General features: G+C 38.8%; 1 protein-coding gene across 4 annotated transcripts in view; it reads left to right on the top strand.

The window, feature by feature from the left end:
* Positions 1–19,232, top strand: part of POLR3B (RNA polymerase III subunit B) — a 107,563-nt gene that overhangs the window by 4,761 nt on the left and 83,570 nt on the right. For all 4 annotated transcript variants that reach the window (XM_025461979.3, XM_025461969.3, XM_025461987.3 and 1 more), the window contains exons 3-9: positions 2,757–2,813; positions 2,999–3,063; positions 5,576–5,651; positions 8,977–9,077; positions 11,240–11,331; positions 13,151–13,268; positions 14,928–15,036. In XM_025461979.3, the coding sequence (XP_025317764.1) occupies positions 2,757–2,813; positions 2,999–3,063; positions 5,576–5,651; positions 8,977–9,077; positions 11,240–11,331; positions 13,151–13,268; positions 14,928–15,036 (618 nt within the window). The remainder of the gene's footprint in view (positions 1–2,756; positions 2,814–2,998; positions 3,064–5,575; positions 5,652–8,976; positions 9,078–11,239; positions 11,332–13,150; positions 13,269–14,927; positions 15,037–19,232) is intronic.

The raw sequence follows: 19,232 nt of genomic DNA, 5'->3' as shown, positions 1-19,232 counted from the left end.
GTAAAGTGGTGGTTAGCAAAAGAGTGATGCTATAGGTGGCCAGAGAAGGTCTCTCAAAGAGGTAAGATATAAACGGCATCTTAGGAGGACAGGGTTTGTAAGCTGAAAGGTATAATGCAGAGAGCATGCCATGATAAAAGCACTCAGGGGAGCCTCCACAGTGTTTATAGGAACAGTGACCAGTCTGTGTGGCTGGAATGGATAAGTGGATAGTCATAGGAACTGCTGAATATAAGGTTAGTGGAGGGCTTCAATTCACTTTAAAAGAGCTTATGCTAGGCCGGGGGCGGGTTCCACAATGACAGATCGCTTGACACCCACTAGGATGGCTGTAGTTGAAAAGAAAGGTAATAATAAATGTCGATGAGGATGTGGGGAAATTGGAACCCTACTGGTGGGAATATAAAATATTGCAACTGCTTCGGATAACAGCCTCAAATGGTTAAACAGAGTTACCACATATGATCCAGCGATTCTACTCCTACTTATTTACTCAAGAGAAATGAAAACACATGTCCACATAAAACTTGTACATACATGTTCATCATAGCCAAAAAGTAGGAACAACCCAAATGGAATCAACTGATGGATGGGTAAATAAAATACGGTATATCCATACTGTGGCTCTACAGTGGGCTATTATTTAGCAATATGAAGAAATCAAGTGCTGGTACATACTACAATATGGATGGATGTTGAAAGTATGCTAAATGAAAAGATGGAGGCTTGAAAAATGAGTAAAGTCTTACCTGACTTGGTTGTGTGTTGTAGGCAAAAAGAGAGTGTTGGGGGGTGGTTCTGGGGAGGCTGTCAGGGCCAGATTGTTAACCAGATTTGAAGCCACGTTAAGGAGTTGGTTTTTCTTTTAACAGCAATAGGAAGCTGTTAAGGAGGTTTTAGGAAGAAGAGTGACCCAGGATGATATAAAATGGTAAGAAGGTCAAGGGAAGGAAAGGTTTTTTTGTTGTTTTTAATTATTCCCTTTTTTTTTAAGGGACTATATATAAGCAGAGGAGAAAAGGTGGTATTTATGATTCAAAAAAGAGGAGACAACTGATGACAGTCCAAGAAGAGAGTGAGAATTCAGTAGAAACCTAAGTCTGTGGTCATTTCATTCATTCATTCATTCATTCATTCAGTCACTCAAAGTTGAGAATCTCCTTTACTCACACCACAATATATTTGTCCAAAAATATAGGTATAAAGATTTTAATACACAACTGAAGATAGAAACACAAAGTTTATAAGGCTGCCGATGCTGCTGGCCAACTGAATCAAGACTTAGTTCTTAGGCTAGGATGACAACAGTGAAGAGGGACAAATGTAAATCCTTGTACTTGGTTTCACACAAGCACCAAATTAGGTGTATTTGACTTGATAGCATTGCTTGGTGAAAATAAACATTACCTTTTGAGATTTAGTTGATGAGTTAGTAGTGTGGCCTTGATTTTTAAAGATTTTATTTATTCATGACAGACACAGAGAGAGAGACAGAGACACAGGCAGAGGGAGAAGCAGGCTCCATGCAGGGAGCCTGACATGGGACTCAATCCTGGGTCTCCAGGATCATACCCTGTCCTTGATTTTTTTTTTTTTTAATAGAAGTGCTGTAATATCCAGAATGAGGGAGGCCATATCCCCACTGTATGCATCAGATTGTCAAGAACACTGTCAGTGAGTTCAGGGTCCCCATGTTAGAAGGAACATTGGCCACCTGGAGCATGCCCAGGACCAGGCTGATAGAAGGGTCTGGAAGGCATGCATGTGAGACATAGTTGAATAGTTCCTAGTTATCCTGAATGTGACAACATGGAGAGTTGTGGTAAATAGTAAATAAATGGACTGTTGGAGAGCAGGCCTTTCTTTCCAGAGGGACAGTTAAGTTCAAGGGGTGGGACCTGGGGGAAGGGAGACCTCAGATCAGTATATGAGGTTAAATTTTTCCCTCAGTAATTAGGACCGCTTCTAAATGGGATGGTTGCTCTGTGAGCCTGTGAGATCCCAAGAAGGAAGTGTAATTAAAGCAAAGGCTCTGATTATGTGTTAGGATTGTTCTTGCAGTGCTGAACCCATTGTGCTTGAAGAATAAAGTGAAAAAAAAAAAAAAGAACACATGCAGGCCTTTTAAATTCTAGCACTTTAGAGTCCGTGTTACTGTTGCAGTGTTCTCCATAGCACACTACACTACCTCTGCCCGGTTGTTTCCTACTTCTGAGTTGAAAGGAGAGTCTCTGCTGGCTAGTATGTGTTCTTCCATGAATTTCACCTGCCTTTCCATTTCAAATGCCGTGATTTTCAATTTTCTTGATAAAGATCCTCATTTTTTCCCCCTCAGTCTTCTCTAAGTTATCTGAGTTTTGAAATTACCCAGATAGGGGAAAACAGACATTTTGAGGGTTGAGGAAATGATGCTCAATTGCTGTATTTTGTTTCTTGTCTTTTTTGTAAATTCAAAGTATGCAGAAAACATCTTGCCTCATTTGTTAGCTTATGGAGAGTCCTTAGATATGTTCAAATACTCCTACCTTGAATTTTCAGGTCAGATTGATTTTCAGGGAGGAAAATTTGAGTGTGTATTAGCAGGATGGAGGAGAAATGGAATGAGGAAACATAAATGTGAAGTTCCACCAGGTGACATTTGTGGATTTTTTTTTCTCACTTTGGTTTTGAGAAAAATCTGAAGATCACCTGTGGTTAGAGTCTGACATAGTATGCTGTATTGTTGCTAACCTGCTTTCTATTTTTTGTCTGTCTAGGTGAAAGGCCTTGTGAAACAGCATATAGATTCATTCAACTATTTCATTAATGTGGAGGTAAGCAGCAGGGCCTAGAAGCAGAGAGAGGGGTGCCTGGTAGGCTCATCAGGGTAGCAGGTGACTTGATCTCAGAGTTGTTGAGTTCGAGTCCCTTGTTGGGCATGGAACCTATTTAAAAAGAAAAGTAGAGATGAGAATTGATGGAAGCCAGAAATGCCCTAATGGTGCTCTTTCCACTGTAGATAAAGAAGATCATGAAGGCCAACGAAAAGGTCACGAGTGATGCCGACCCCATGTGGTACCTGAAGTAAGGAGTCATCTACTCTTGCTGCTTTGATTTCATCTAACATGTTTAAAAGTGAATATGGTTGTTAACCAAAAGCCTATCAAAATAACTGTCTTTATCTGGTTAATAAGAAAAGCACTCAATTTTTAATTGGTAAACTAATTATAACAAGTAGAGTTATGTTTGAGAAGTACTGAAACTGAGGTTTAAACACTTTTTAGAACAGTTTTTAAACTTAGAGAAAATTACCAACATAGTACAAAGAGTTCCATATTATCCTTTGCCCAGCCTGTGCTAATATTAGCAGCTTACATAACCAAACCACATTAGAAGACCCAGGCAATTAGCACCAATATAATACTGTCAACTACTCTGCACGTCCTATTTCAAGCTTTCCCTCTCATGTCTTTTTTTCTGGCCCAGGCTTCAATCCAGAGCCCGACATGATGATTAGTTCTCACGTCTCTTTAGCCGCCTCCAGCCTGTAACAGTTCCTCGTACTTTCTTGGTCTTTTATCACTTTGACACTTCTGAAGAATTCTGATCCATTGTTTTGTAGGAGGTCCTTCAATTTGGGTTTGTAAGATGTTTGCTCGTGATTCAGTTGGCTTATGCTTTTTTGGCACAGAAGTAATGTTTTGTGCCATCTTCACTGCATCATATCAGGGCTACAGATGTCAGTATATTTTACTGTTGGTGGTTTTAACTTTGTTCACTTGATTAAGATGGTATATGCGTGTTTGTCCACATATGTATTTTTCCTTTTGTAACAAGGGTCTTAGGGGGAGATCCTTTGATACTATACAAATAGCTTACACACTAATTTTAGCATCAAGGATGGTTCTTCTAACAGTTACTGCTGTATGTTTACCTATTGATGAGGCTTTCTTGTCATCGTTCCTTATACATTCATACTAGAATTTTATTGGAAGGAAGAGCTTTTTCTACCCTGCACCAGCCTGGAATCATCCATTTCCCCAGGAAGCCCTAATCTCCTTTTCTGGACAAGTGTTTAAAAACCAAGATAGAGATATTAAAACCTTGGTAGATGGAGCAAGGAAATATGTGTGTGTTTGCTAACATGCATGCACACATCCATATTTCCATATCCTATCCATTTTTATATAAAAAACCAGCATACTGATACCTCCAATTTCTGTTCAACTCCACGGGACTCATTCTAACTGACCTCTTTCCTTATTTGTAACTTCTGTCCCTAAAATGAAAAACCTGGCTCTCATTATCCACACTATTTGTACCTATTTATTCAATCCTAGAATATGCATATTTCAGAATTGCTAATTGATAACTCTGTGAGAATAAAATTTGCTAATTAGAGTACAGTATCTGTACATTGCTTTTTTGTCTTTACCTCTACAGTATCCAAGCAAAATATTGTTTCCAAAGCAACTTAGACTTGTTTCCATTCTCACCTTCTCAATGCAGTTATGTTATTCATTTGTAAGGCAGTGCCATTTGTATTCCATTCTGGGTCCCATTCTGCATCCTGGTAGATTTTAATTATGCGTTTACTTTTTGAGTGTGTGAAACATGGTTGTAAGAGTTAGTCCTTTAGAAAAAAATACTTTCAGGAAATTGTCACCCTTTCCAGTTCTTTCCACCCCTGTTGTCAGACACTCCCAGTAGGTATCCAGTCTCGTTAGTTTCTGCTTTCTTCCTATTTCTTTTGCTGTAATGAGTATATACAGATGGTCCCTGATTTACAGTGGTTCAACTTTATGATGGTGTGAAAACTAGATACATTCAGTAGAAACTGTACTTTCAATTTTGAATTTTGATCTTTTTTTTTCCCAGGCTAGCAATATGCAGTACAATCCTCTTATGTTGCTGGGCAGCGTGGCCACAGCCCCCGGCCAGCCCCACAGTCACAGGGATCAAGAACCGACACTCTTAAAATTGTTTTTGTTTTTCACTTTCTGTATAGTATTTAGTAAATTACATGAGATAGTTAACACATTATTTTAAAATAGGCTCCGTGTTAAATGATTTTCCCCTCCTATAAGCTAATATAATTATTCTGAGCGCATTTAAGGTAGGCCAAGCTAAGTTATGATGGTTGGCAGGTTAGGTATATTAAATGAATTTTTGGCTTAATAGTCTTTTCAACTTACAATGTGTTTATTGGGCTGTGACCCTGCTGTAAGTCAAGGAAGAGCTGTATTTTTTTCCCCTTTATAACCTCTTATTTCTTACATGAATAATAGTTCTTTTCATTAAATATCATCTCTAGAGAGCTATCTTTGCAGTATTTAAAAAAAATAAATTTACAGTAATTTCTTAAAGACTTCGATAGTTTTTTCCCTCCTTCATAGAGCTATATGTATTATCATGTCAAGAAGATCTCCAATTACAGTTTTTGACGTTCTTAGCAAGGTAAGTATTTATAATATACTCAAGTATAATATACTGATTATACTCAAAGTATAATCCTTGTATTTGGGAAGAAAATAGCTTGTTTGTTTGTATGTTCTTTGAAAAAGTATAATTGGTAATGGAATAATTTGCTTTTCAGGTATCTTAATATCTATGTGGGGCTTCCTGATGTTGAAGAAAGCTTCAATGTAACTAGACCAGTATCCCCTCATGAGGTAATTATCTACCTTACTATAATTGTATTTGTTTGCCTTGACTCATGGAGTCTGTGCTCTTAACATGTGAGCTTTTTAAAAAAGATTTTTAGGTCTATATTTTTGCAAGGGGGTGGGGGAACACAAGCACACACGTATGTGATCATGAGCAGAGTGGAGGGGGCTGGGCAGAGGGAGAAGCAGACTGCCTGCTGAGCAGGGAGCCCAATGTGGGCCTGGATCCCAGGACCCTGTGATCAGGACCTGAGCTGAAGGCTGACGCTTTACTGAATGAGCCACCCAGGCGCCCAACATATGCTCTTAAAATGATTTTAAAACAAGGAAAAAATATCTCTTATGACATAAAGATGACCAAAATAAATTAGCACTTATATAATACTGTATTAGGAAACAGTTTTGCACTAGTTTATTATTTAATCCTGCACTATTAGTTAATCTGCACTGTTATATAACTTTGTCCTATGTACATCCGTGCTTCTGACTTTTGAGCAGCCTCTCCATCATCCCCTGCCCTGGCCAGCCACTTTTGCCTAGTGCAGTGTGCGGTGCATTTGTAGATATTACTGAGCACATTTTTTGAGAGTCAGGCATTGTGTTAGGCAGGGGAGACCAAGGACAGGAGTTCACAGTCTGGTAGAAGAGATGGATAGGAAGAAAATTTAACTACCAGGATTTTAACAGACCTAAAGGGTTATAGAACAGGCCTATTTATTGGCTTTTAACATGTTCTAGATTCCTCTGGAAATTCTTCCACTTAATGTCCATAATTTGGAATTGATTTAGGAAAGAAAATGATTCTTGTAGATTTATCTAGTTTGTGTTAATGTAAAGCTAAACTGTAAAGCAATTAGGGAAAGTGGCAGAGGACTCTATTAAACAACAAGTAAGTTGTTAGAATGTTAGGGTTGTTGTCTGAGCAAAGTTAGACAGGAAGTATGATCATGGAACCAGACATTTCACACAAGCTAAATGTTAGTGTTATTTAATCGCCAAGTATTGAGTGTCAGTTGAACGTTTATTTTGTGCCTCCGCATTGAGAGATACCAAAGAAATGAGACCCTGTCCTTCCTCAAGGAGTTCATACTCTGTGGAGAGAGTAAAATAACAAAATACATGAAACAGACAGCAGGGGTTGCACACTGGAATGCCCAGGAGGGTGAGGTAGGCATGGTAGGTGACGTTGTATTGAGTAGGAAGTGGTGAGGTGTGGAATGTTGGGAAGCATGTGCCCCACTTTGGCTTTCCCCACTTCCCCATTTCATGTTGCTGGAGTTTTCCAATTTTTTAAGAACTATGCAGCCGATTAGCAATTTCTAAGTCATCTTCTGAACTGCATTACTGAGTGTAGAGAAGAGAGAAGACAAAGTGGTTTGAAGTAGTTCGAGAAGCCTGAGGCCACAGTTGTCATAATTATTCTTCCTGATGTTGGAAGAAACACATGGATGTTATTGCAGTTAGGGAGAGAGGGCACAGAGATTTCTTGGAGGGATTTTGATCCTTGGAGAGGCAGGGAGAGTGGGAGAGCAGCCGGGTGGGCAGTCAGGGTACCTACAGTAGGAGTGGTGGGATGCTGATTCTGCAGATTCCCCTGAGCAGTTCTACTCCTGTGATGACAGAGAGACAGAGCGGGAGAGAGGGAGCTCACGGGGGTTCTTTGGGGCCTCTGGAAAGGGTCCCCATTTTCACCACATTTATCAAATTTTATTTCCATTTGAAGGAGAGGAGTTTGTTGAAACACAAATGTTTGGGGGTGCTGGGTAGGTCAGTTGGTTAAGCATTTGCCTTCTGCTCAAGTCATGATCCTGGGGTCCTGGAATTGAGCCCCTGCATTAGGCTCCCTGCTCTGTGAGGATTCTGCTTCTCCCTTTCCCTCTTCCCACTTTTGCTTTCTCTCTCTAGTTCACACTCTCTCTCAAATAAATAAAATCTTAAAAAAAAAAGAAAAAAAGAAACACAAATATTTGCCCATCATGGGTGTTATGTTAATTTTTAATTTTTTAAATAAAAATGGGATATTATTTATGTAATACTCTGTTGCCAGACACTATTCCAAATATATATATATATATATATATATATATATATACACACCACATACATATATATAAAACCTCTTGGGAAATAAAACTATTCTCATTCCCACTTTACATACGAGGAGACCAAGACACAGAAGGGTTATTCAAAACTTAGGTGGTAGAACCAGGATTTGAGCTCAGGCAACAGGGTGCACACAGAACCTCTACACATATTGCCTTTGGTGTGGCCTGAAGATGGAGGCTCAATCTAATTAAATATAAAATAAACAATTTTTATTCAACATTAATAGAGATATCTAATATTTTAAGATCCCAGGCCCTGGAAAAGAAATAAAAAGTTTAAATCTGTCTTTGGTTCAGATGAAGGCAGAGAGAGGATGCAGTAACATGAATTGTATGACTGATGTTACTCTCTTTTTGAGAATACAAGCCACTGATGACCATCAATAAAACAGGGACGTTGGGGCACCTGTGTGGCTCAGTGGTTAAGCGTCTTCCTTTGGTTCAGGTGGTGATCCCAGGGTCCTAGGATTGAGTCCTGCATCAGGCTCCCTGTGGGGAGCCTGCTTCTCCCTCTGCCTCTCACTCTGTGCCTCTCATGAATAAATAAAATAAAATAATAATTTTTAAAAAATTAAATAAAGGGGACATCATAAAAGATTTTTGTGGGGTTTGCTATGTCTGATCATGGCTCAGGTAAGGGCATCATTGAGCTCATTATCACTTTGTCAAACTGACACACACACCAGTAATTTCTAAAGTTCCCCAAATGGTGCAGAAATTGTTAATATGATGTGATGAATGATTTGTGCTATAGGATACCACTTGTTAAGGAATTCTGTGATAGAATTTATTTGGAAAATAAAAGGAAGTATAGTTTAATTTTTTTAGTTTGTGTATGTGTATACTTTAGGCATTATACTGGTGGTTAACTTTTTGAATAAGGTAACCACATTGATTACTTTCCATGGACCAGATTTTCAAGGAACAATCTAATTGCTTCAAAGGTGGGAGCAGACCGGTGATGGGATCAGATAGCGAGAAGAAAGCACCATATTTATTTCATGTCTGGGCTGGCAGGGGCAGAGAGGCCATGGGGCTGTCTAGATCAGTGGCCAGCATCATTCCCCCTATGGAGAAGGTAGGCTCATCACTCCCAGCATCCTTACGGCAGCACATTTAACAACTCAGTTCAGTGTGGGCTATACTTGTACTGGAAATGTGGCTCTTGGAGGCTTCAGGACCCTTTTCGAGGGAGGAGAAGCAGTGACTGTCTGATTATCTTTCAGTGCCGTTTACGGGATATGACGTACTCTGCCCCCATCACCGTGGATATTGAATATACCCGAGGCAGCCAGAGGATCATCCGTAATGCCTTACCAATTGGCAGGTGAGAAATGATGTCTGGGTTGGAGCCACGCTGCCTGCATTCTAGCCCTCTGGGGTGACCTTGAGCAAGGACCACAGTTCCCTCTGCCCTCATTTCCTTATCTGAAAAATGTGTGAAATGGTGCCTACTTCATAGGAGTCTTTTCTGGGGACCCAGTGAGTCAGCCCAGCACAGCACTCAGAGCAATATCGAATGCATAGCTGTGGTGGTGAATGCTTTTTCATTGAACTCTTTTCTGTAAAGCTAAGGAAAATACTTCCTTTTCTTCCTGAAATCCAGGCTACTAGGGAAACGTCAGGTAAGATAGCGTTTCAGTGAAGTTTCCTGGCCTCGCCTTCTTAGTGGATTCATGTGTATTTTGAGTTTCTTGAAAATTGAACTGTTTCCAATATAGCAGTATTTAAGGGAAAAGTTACTTATTTGCCTGGAACAGGTTTGGAAATGACAGATTGCTTCAGCTAGCATTGTTGCAGTCTGCTTTTCCTAATTAGGGAAAGATACTTGCCTGTAGAAATGGACAAAACTCAACGGTACTGTGAATCTGATAAGGTGTTGAATTTAAAACTTAGTGCAAACAGTTCCTGTCCAGTGTTTTTCAAAACCCCACCTTTAAAAATGCTAAGAGCTTAATAAACATCCACTGGTTCAGCAAATATGCACCAGTTGCCTGTCACTTGTTCTGCACTATGCTGGGTACTTGGGTAAACAGAAGATATTTAGACGTAAGTCCTGTTAGCTATGTTCATTTCTAGCTGCCAGGGAAGCCAGAGGGGGCTGTTTGTATCGTTCCTGTCCTCACTCTTCAGTCAGGAAAATAAGTTGGGATAGCAGAATAATAATCTTCATTTTATCAGGACTATTTATTTGTGTTAAGACCTTCTCTCTTTCTCACATATGGACCTGGTTGTGTCCAGTTAAATATTGGATCGTTAATAAATTCTTTCCCAGATTGAATATTATGAAGGGAAGATTGGAGAGACAGGAGCAAAGCATAACTAGTATGATTTAGGGATTAAATCCTGGCTAAGAGGAGGCAGGGAAGGGTGTTTAGTGTTAGGTGAAAAATGTGTGTTTCACCAGTGTTTGGTGAATACCTGCTATGTACCAGGATCTGGGAGAGATGATTGCATTTACTGCACTCATAAAAGTGACCTTGGTGAATCAGAGTGCTTGTACGTACCATGCACTGTCTACATTATATGCATCACCTTGTGCAAGTATTGTGGGTTTGGGACTTTTTTTTTTCCTGAGTGAAAAAGGTTTCCGTTTAATTCAGGTAATGTTCCTTCTCAGTAACAAATCAAATAGTATATGAGAGCACTTTATACAAAGTGATAGCCTCCCCCTTTCCTTACCCTAGTCCCATTCCCAATCTCATGACTATGTCTCTCATTCTGGTGGTTACATATATACCTCTGTTTCTTGGTACATCAACTCTAGATGCTATTTCTTAAAAACTCCAGAATTCTCGTTTTGTCTGGAAATCTCCTCATCTGGACCTCATTCTGAAAGATGACCTAACAACACACCAGTTAGGTTGCCAGTGACTTTCTGTCCGCACTTTGCATGTCCCCCCACCACTGTCCCTCATTGATTGCAGGTGTGTGCCTGTCCAGTCATCTTTCCCTGTTTAGTAAGCGGCCTTTTCTTCTCTCAGGGTTTTAACTCTTCTCTTTGTTTTGATGATTGTATCTTGACTATGGTGTGTTTTGATGTGGCTTTTCTGTTATTTACCCATGTAGATATGATTGTGCAGGTTTATGGCTTTCGTACATTTCTGAAAGTCCAGAGCCACTATCTCTGAATAGGACTTCTTGCCCAATGTGTGTTTTTTTCCACCTAGAACCTGATTAGATGTCTATGAGACGTTTTCACTTTGTCCTTCCATGTTTCTTAAACTGTCATACCTTCTTTATTTTCCTGAAATGTAATCTCAGTAATTTCTTTGGTTCTCTTTTACAACTCAATAATTCTGTCTCTTTTACAACTCAATAATTCTTCATTTCACTTGGTTTTTAATGTGACTGCCACTCCTCTGCCTTTTCTAAAATGTCCAAGAGGAATATGGACCCCTTGGGGATATGTACAGGGCAGGATTCTCCTCTTTTCACCTCTTTTGCCAGTGAACATCTTTATGTGATATTTTCTTTTATTTTCAACAGAATGCCCATAATGCTGCGTAGTTCGAACTGTGTTCTTACAGGGAAGACACCAGCAGAATTTGCCAAACTGAACGAATGTCCTTTAGATCCAGGTATGTCTGATTCCTTGGATTTTTGCCCCCCAACTCTTGCCCTTCTTTGGCTTTCTATTTACTGTTGCTGTTTCTTTAATTCTCAAAAACAATGCCAGCTTTTCTGCTTTATAATGAACTTGAATAAAACTGTTTACAGAACATGGGGCATCTGGGTAGTTTAGTTGATTAGTCCTCCAACTCTTAATTTCAGCTCATGTCATGATCTCTGGGTCATGAGATTAAGTCCTGCATCAACTCAATAATCCTTCATTTCACTTGGTTCTTAATGTGACTGCCACTCCTCTGCCTTTTCTAAAATATCCAAGAGGAATGTGGACCCCTTGGGGATATGTACAGGGCAGGATTCTCCTCTTTTCACCTCTTTTGCCAGTGAACATCTTTATGTGATATTTTCTTTTATTTTCAACAGAATGCCCATAATGCTGTGTAGTTCGAACTGTGTTCTTACAGGGAAGAGCATCAGGCTCTGCTCTCAGCACAGTCTGCTTAAGATTCTGTCTCTTTCTCCCTCTGCCTCTCCTCCCACCCTCTCACTGACTCATGTGTGCTTGCTTGCTCTTAAAAAAAAAAAAAGTTCACATAACAATCAGAAATTTAGCTCCAACTCTATTCTTTTAGTCTATATTTGTGAAAGGTGTAGTTTCCTCTTTTATTTCAGGTTTAAAACTGTAACACTCCAAGAAGTGATTTATTGTTATGGTTTGTCAGACTTTTCTTTGTCTTTGCTCAGTGATTTCTTTTGGTATGCCTAAAAATTCAAGAATAATCTTAAAAAGTGGCTTCTTTAGCTGGTTAGGAAAAACTCAAATAGCTTATTACTTCAGGCTGTTTTAAATGCAATAAAGGGGCAAAAACCAAAGTCTTTTGTTTAAATTTTAAAAACTTACATATTTATACGTAGTCCTAGGCAGTTCATTTTGCAAAGTTTCAGGCTTAGCGCTTAACAGAAAATTTTTCTTAATTCCTCAGTTCAGGTTGCACATTTAATTTGTAGTTATTTTCACCTATTGCTTTAAAGTTGCATTGATACAGAATCACAGAGGGTTTTGGAAAGAGGTTAACAAAGGACATGACTTTATTAGACTATAACAAAATGTTATGTAAGTCAAATATACTGCTTGTTTTTATTTATATTCTAAAAGTAAAATAAAATTTCGTTTTATTCTGAATTGTGTGCAAAAAAAGGCTATATGATAATGTTTTATGGGTTTTGTTCAGTATGGAATAGTTAGGAAACCTGATCCTTTTTTTTTTTTTTTTTTAAGATTTTATTTGTTTATTCATGAGAGAGAGAGCCAGAGACACAGGCAGAGGGAGAAGCAGGCTCCTCACAGAGAGCCCGATGTGGGACTCAATCCTGTAATCCTGGGATCACGCCCTGAGCCAAAGACAGACGCTCAACTGCTGAGCCATCCAGGAAACCTGATCCTAATCTACCATTGTCACTGATATGTTAGAAAACTTAGGGCAATTTTGAGTTTATATTGAAGATTGTTGGTTATTTCTATGCTTAAGAAACTTAGAGACTAATTTATTTAACATACTTTTTTCATTCATCTCTGTACATGTCAGGTGCTGGTGATAAATACAACAGTGAGATCTGTACCCTATCCTCAGGAAATTTATTTTCTTGTGGCTCATGTGTATAAACTCATGTGCTGACACTGTCATCAATTCATAAAACAGTATCAGCAAACTCCTGAGTATTGGTTAGCACCACAGAGCAATGGTCTCTAAATCAGAAGATTGCTTGTTGTTACTAAATCACACTGTCAGAAAAAGAGGCAGTGAAACTTACCTTGCTTCCTTTGGACAGGTGGCTACTTCATTGTCAAAGGAGTAGAAAAAGTAATTCTTATCCAAGAGCAGCTGTCTAAGAACAGGATCATTGTGGAGGCTGACAGGAAAGGGACGGTTGGTGCTTCAGTTACCAGGTATGCACAGCAGGGGTAGTGTTAAGAAATACTGATAATTCCACTAATATCATGGCTGTCTTTCAGTACAGTGGTAGCCACTTATTTCTGATAGCAGGCAGCAAAATATTTACCTGTTTATTGAATTTATTGTGTAAGATGGGAAGCATATAGAATATTGTTTTAAAATTTTTAGTGATGGAAGTGTGTGAGACATTGGTTGTTGAAAGGCCACAGTTTTATTCAAGTTGAATTTTGTTGCATTTAAGGAATCTTGAAAAAAAAATATGAAACCACTCTTTGTCACGTTTGTTTTTAGTCTTTGATCATTCTACATAATGTATTCCAACATTGATATAATTAGAGATTATTTTTTACTTAATATTTAATGAATTGTCATGGACTTAACATCTTATTGTTACTTTTCTTGACTGGTCTCTTTTACAGTGTACTCATTTTTCTCCAACATGTCATTTTTCTCCATCTCATGTCTCTTGTAACTTCTTTTCTCTGATTTATTATCATATGTAATTTGAGATTTATAAATCAATGAATTCTGAGAAAAAAATCATAGAATAATGAAGATGTCAGTATGCAATAATGTGTCTTCTAACAACCTATAATAAGATGTTTCACTCAGACTTTTAAAATTTTTCTTTCTAATGGGGGGTCAGCCAACAATAATGGCCATTTATTGAGCAGTACTAGGAGCCAGGCAATGTATCAGGTGCTCTGTGTTATTTGTCACCTCAGCCCTCCAAGATAAGTAAGTGGTGCATCTCTATTTTACTGCTGAGAAACAAGCTTTGGGCTCAAGGTCATACTGATCAGAAGAGGTGGCCAGCATTTGGACCCAGATCTAATAATTCTTCGACCAATGTCTTCCTACCATATGCAACTTTCAGAGCCAGGGAATTGGGAGTTGAATCCCAGAGTTGTTATTCGGTAGCTCTGAGGCATTTTGGGGAGGGTGACAGTTACACATCTTCTCTAAGCATTGGTTTCCTTATGTGATTTGGAGATACTACTTGAATGTAAGTGTTATTAGTATGGAGATCAGAGCTAGTATTAGTGGAGTATGCAGAGCAGTGTACATGGTATGTAGCAGGTGATCAGTATATGCCCTGTTGTGGCTGATTAAGCTTGGAAATACTTTTAAATCTGTTAGCAACTTTGTAGCTAATAGAGATACCAGTAAAAGGCAATTACTTAGTTTCTTTTGGCTTCACTGTAGAGTAAGAACATAGATGTGTTTTAATGGATTATTAATTTAAATACAGTGTATGACTTTCTTTCTTCGTAGTTTTGTCATTATGGTGTAGACTCATTTTGAGGTTTTTCTTTTGAAATGTGTAAAATTCATCATGAATATACCCCATACTGAATTTAAAGCGATTCAGGTGGAGTCAAAGTGAAGTAGGTCAAAATGAATTGGTGAGTGTCACTCATTCACCCCTAAAACTTCTACCATAATCTCAAAGCTAAAGAAACATCTATAGTGTGTTTTTAAATAGTCATGGAAGTGACAGGGAAGCTAGGAAAGGAGTTGTGTATCTTTAAAAGGAATTGTGTATCTGTTAGGAAGGACCTACTGATTGGTGAACCTTATTGACTGATGATCATGCTACTAGCTTGAAACCAAGTGGGGATGTGCTTTAACCAACCTGTGTTTCCTTGTAGCTCTACCCATGAGAAAAAAAGCAGAACCAATATGGCTGTGAAACAGGGGCGATTTTATTTGAGACATAATACTCTGTCAGAAGATATTCCCATTGTCATCATATTTAAGGTAAAGCTGCAAGTACCTACTGAAAATTATAAGGAGTCTTTCTCTGGTTAATTCTCATATGTCATTAGAAATTTCGAGGATAAGGAGTTCTAGGAATAGAAAGATTTGTGGCATAGATAAGTTGTGTCAGGTATGTAATTTTAATCTGAAAGCTACTAAGATCAGGGTTCAGATGTTTTCAGAAATACTATTTTTTAATAGCTACACAATAAAAAATCCTAAAGTACAAAGGGATATATAGTGAGAAATGAGCCTTCCACTCACCTGTACATAACCACCTAGTTATCCTACCCAAGGACACTACTGCTCCTGGTTTCTTGTGCATCTTTCTAAAGATAGTCTGTGCCTGTACAAGCACGTGAGTATATAGCAGGTTTTTATTCTGTTTTACTTTTTACTTACATTGCACACCATTTTGCACTTGGCTTGTTTTCTTTTTTTGTAACTTCCATCTTGGAGATCAATGGTGTTATATTATTAGTTCATACATTGCTGCCACGTTGTTTCTGACAAACTGTTCCGTTATGGGTGTATGATAGTTTACTTAATTGTTCCTCCATTGGTGGATATACACATCTGTTGCTGTTACAGAACTGCTGTAATACCACGTTACACAGAGACAAGGATATCTATAGGCAAATTAAATTCCTAGCAGTGGAATTTTCCAGGTCAAAGAATGTGAACCACGTTTGTTACTTTTTATGGACTTTGGGAGTCTGGTGTGTTTCTACATTAATGTGAATCTTTAAAACTGATGTTTTCCAGCTTGTTTGTAAACTAGTAACTTAGAAGCCAAAAGACATTTTTTCCATAGAAATTATATTTAAATGGTGCCTTCTTCGCACATAATTGCAAGATGGCTCACTTAACCTGCTCTGAGGCTTAAACATTACACATGTTTTAGGAACACTTGAATCGTTGTATTAGTCATTAAACAAGATTTTAAAATAGCATTATCTGATACAGTTGATCCGTGGAATTTGCGAATTCAGTTATTTGCCAATTCTACTTGCTAAAATTTATTTGTGACGTTGAAATCATCACCCGTGGTGGTTTTACGATTATTTATGCACACCCACTGGCTCAGTCTTGAAAACTTTGGGTCCCCAAACTCTCCGTTCCCAGCTGAGGCCCAAGAGAGCCGCACTCCACCTCCCGTCTCTGCTTTCATGCTGTAAATAGGTACCCTCTCTGCCACCTCTGTGGTGCCAAGTTCTTTCACATTTTTGTGCTTTCTGGTGGGGTTTTGCTGGGTAAAATGGCCACTAGTTCCAAGGCTGAAGTGCTGTCTGGTGTTTCTAAGTGCAAGAAGGCAATGATGTGCCTTATGGAAAAACCACGAGTGTCAGGTATGCTGTATTCAGGCATGAGTTACACTGCTGCTGTCCTTGAGTTCAGAACTAGGAGTCAACAACATACGTTACCAAGGCATCTTTGAGCAGAAACACACATAAAACAAGGCTCCATATTGATGGGCTGAAGGAAATGTAACCAGAGGCCAACAGGACCCACCTGTGTTTCCCACGAGCAGAGCTTCCCTGTTCTCCCTGCAGGGTTTGTGGCAGCTCTGTGGAACGCAGCCCAGGAGGCTCAGACCTGACCATGTATGGGCCGGAAGTGAATCTTGCTGACGAGGCTGATCGAAATGAAGGGCTCGGTTTGAGTCAGTCCTGAGGAGAGTGGGTACTTGGGATAAAGGTAGAGGTTAACACTCTTTTCTCATTTAGTTTCACTTCAGAGTCAAATATTCCTGTTCAGCAGTTGTTACAGTAGTAGAAACATCTCAGATGGCAGTAACTGAGTTGCTTAGAAAGGAAAGACATTTGGGTACTCGCCTCAGAGGAGTAAGAGAGAAAGACTTAAACTTGTCTTGTTGGAGTTGTGACCCAGTGACAGCAAAGGAGTGGGGGAGACAGTCCTCTTCATGTCAGGTTAGTGCAGGGCCGGTTTGGGGGTCCTGGGGTGCTCATAGGTGTTGAGTGGATGTTGAACAGTCAGGTTCTTTGACTCAGGAAATCATTGTATTCTGAATGCAATTACATGAAGAAGATTGTAGGAGGTTTCTGGGTTTTTTTAAGATTATTTTGTTATTTGGGAGAGAGCAAGAGCAACCGTGTTTGAGCAGAGGGATGGACAGAGGGAGAGGGAGAAGTAGACCCCCCCTGCTCCGAAGGAGCCTTACTTGGGCTTGACCCTGGGACCTCAGGATTATGACCTGAGCCGAAGTCAGATACCTAATGGACTGAGCCACACAGGCATTCCTATAGGCGATTTTTTTAAGTTTAGTGCAACTTAATATACTTTTATTTTCTCTAAATGAGATGGTGTCATTTTCTTTTTAGGATGATAATCATAACAGCAATACTATTTATATGGGATTGGGAGAAGCCAGAGAGAATTCTTAACTTATTATGTCTCCTTAAAGCTTATATTTGTAAAGCACTGAAGTAATTTTGGCTTTTTTTTGGAGGCATCCCACAGCCCCCAATGGCAGTGCCTTGTGAACATAGTGTTGATTGGCAGATGAAGAGAATTTCATCTATGTGGAATTACATCTCCAGTAGAGGGCAGTGTGTTCCCATGCATCAAAAAGACTTCGCCGTTGTATTAAGAGACTTAAAGATGCATAGGACTGATGCAACTGAAATTATTGCATACTACATCTGAAACTAAGTATGTACTGTATGTTGGCTAATTGGATTTAAATTTAAAAAATGTATAGGACTGCTTTCCTTCGACCAGAATTTATAAGTTAATTATAATACATGTAGTCTTCTATTACTCACTTGGAAAATACATTGCTAGACACATGGACACATTAAAATCAGAAAACCTTTATCAAATACTTTTTTTGGCTAGGTAACAAAATTTTGGTAAGACAGTTTCTTCTGTCAAATTTAATATTATGTTACAAACGTGTCCACTGTTTATAGCCAACTTAAATCCTTTCTAAAATGTGTCTGTAAATTAACAATGTGCACTTTTATGTAACCTGCAGTTGAGATTTCAGATTTCTCCTTTTCTGATTATGAAACAGTCCTTGAATTGTACAAATTTAGGAAGCCACTAAGAAGTAGAACTACATTTTTGGAATTTTTTTTTTCCAAGCCCTTTTTTCTTTGCTTTGGTAGTAGTATATACAGCGATTTTACTATTTTTTTTTCCCACTTAACAGGGAATTGTGAATAGTTTTTCATATTTATAAATCTACATCATTTGTTCTACAACTCGATCTACATCTAGATCTATTTATAGATCTACATCATTATTTTTAGTAGGTATCAAACAGGAATTACACATGGTTGGTGTAATCTGTTTAACCAGTTCCCTATAGGGGGACATTTAGGTGTCCTTTTCCCCCCAAGTTTTCACTCTGATACATAACCCTGGGTGTTCTATATACATGTTTGTGCATATTGCTAAATATTTTATGAGACTTAATTCTTGAGAGTGGGATTATACATTTTTTTTAAAACTTGATGCAGGGGCACCTGGGTGGCTGTGGTTGAGTGTCTGCCTTTGTCTCAGGTCGTGATCCCAGGGTTCTAGGACCAAGTCCCACATCAGGCTCCCTGCGGGAAGCCTGCTTCTCCTTCTATGTATGTCTCTGTGTTTCTCATGAATAAATAAATAAAATCTAAAAAAAAAAAAAAACAACAAATCTTGTTGCATGTTGCCAAAATTTTTTCCTGGAACATAACTGTTGCATAGTAATCAGCAGTGTATAAGAACTAAAACAACTATCTAAATGTTTTCGGTTTAAATAAATAAGTACATTGGTCACAGATAGTCCCATTTTGTGGTCTCCCGCTAGAGGGATGTTTTAATAGCCTGATGGAACCTTGTCTGATAACTTCTATGAAGACTTTTTCATCTGGGGAGCAGCACAGAATATGGAAGATTTTAGCAACAGATCTAGGCCTAATTCCAGCTTCTCCATTTGTAAGCTGTGTGACCCCAGGCAGATTTCCCAGTCTTGGACAACTCCCCTATAAAGTGACTTCAGAGATTTATTCTGAAGAGCAAAGGAGATAATACATTTTTTGAAAAGTGGACAGCCTAGAAGGAAGATACTGTTACTCTTGGCTTTACCCTGCTTACACATTTAATGTCAGGAGCTGGGGAAAATAAACTGGGAGACCAGGAAAGTCACATCATTTCTCTTTTTGTGTTGTGTGGCCCTAACACAGACCTTG

Source organism: Canis lupus, chromosome 10, assembly GCF_003254725.2.
Source record: "Canis lupus dingo isolate Sandy chromosome 10, ASM325472v2, whole genome shotgun sequence".
In the NCBI taxonomy this organism is placed as follows: Eukaryota; Metazoa; Chordata; class Mammalia; order Carnivora; family Canidae; genus Canis; species Canis lupus.
This window is presented reverse-complemented; position numbering and strand designations above follow the sequence as displayed.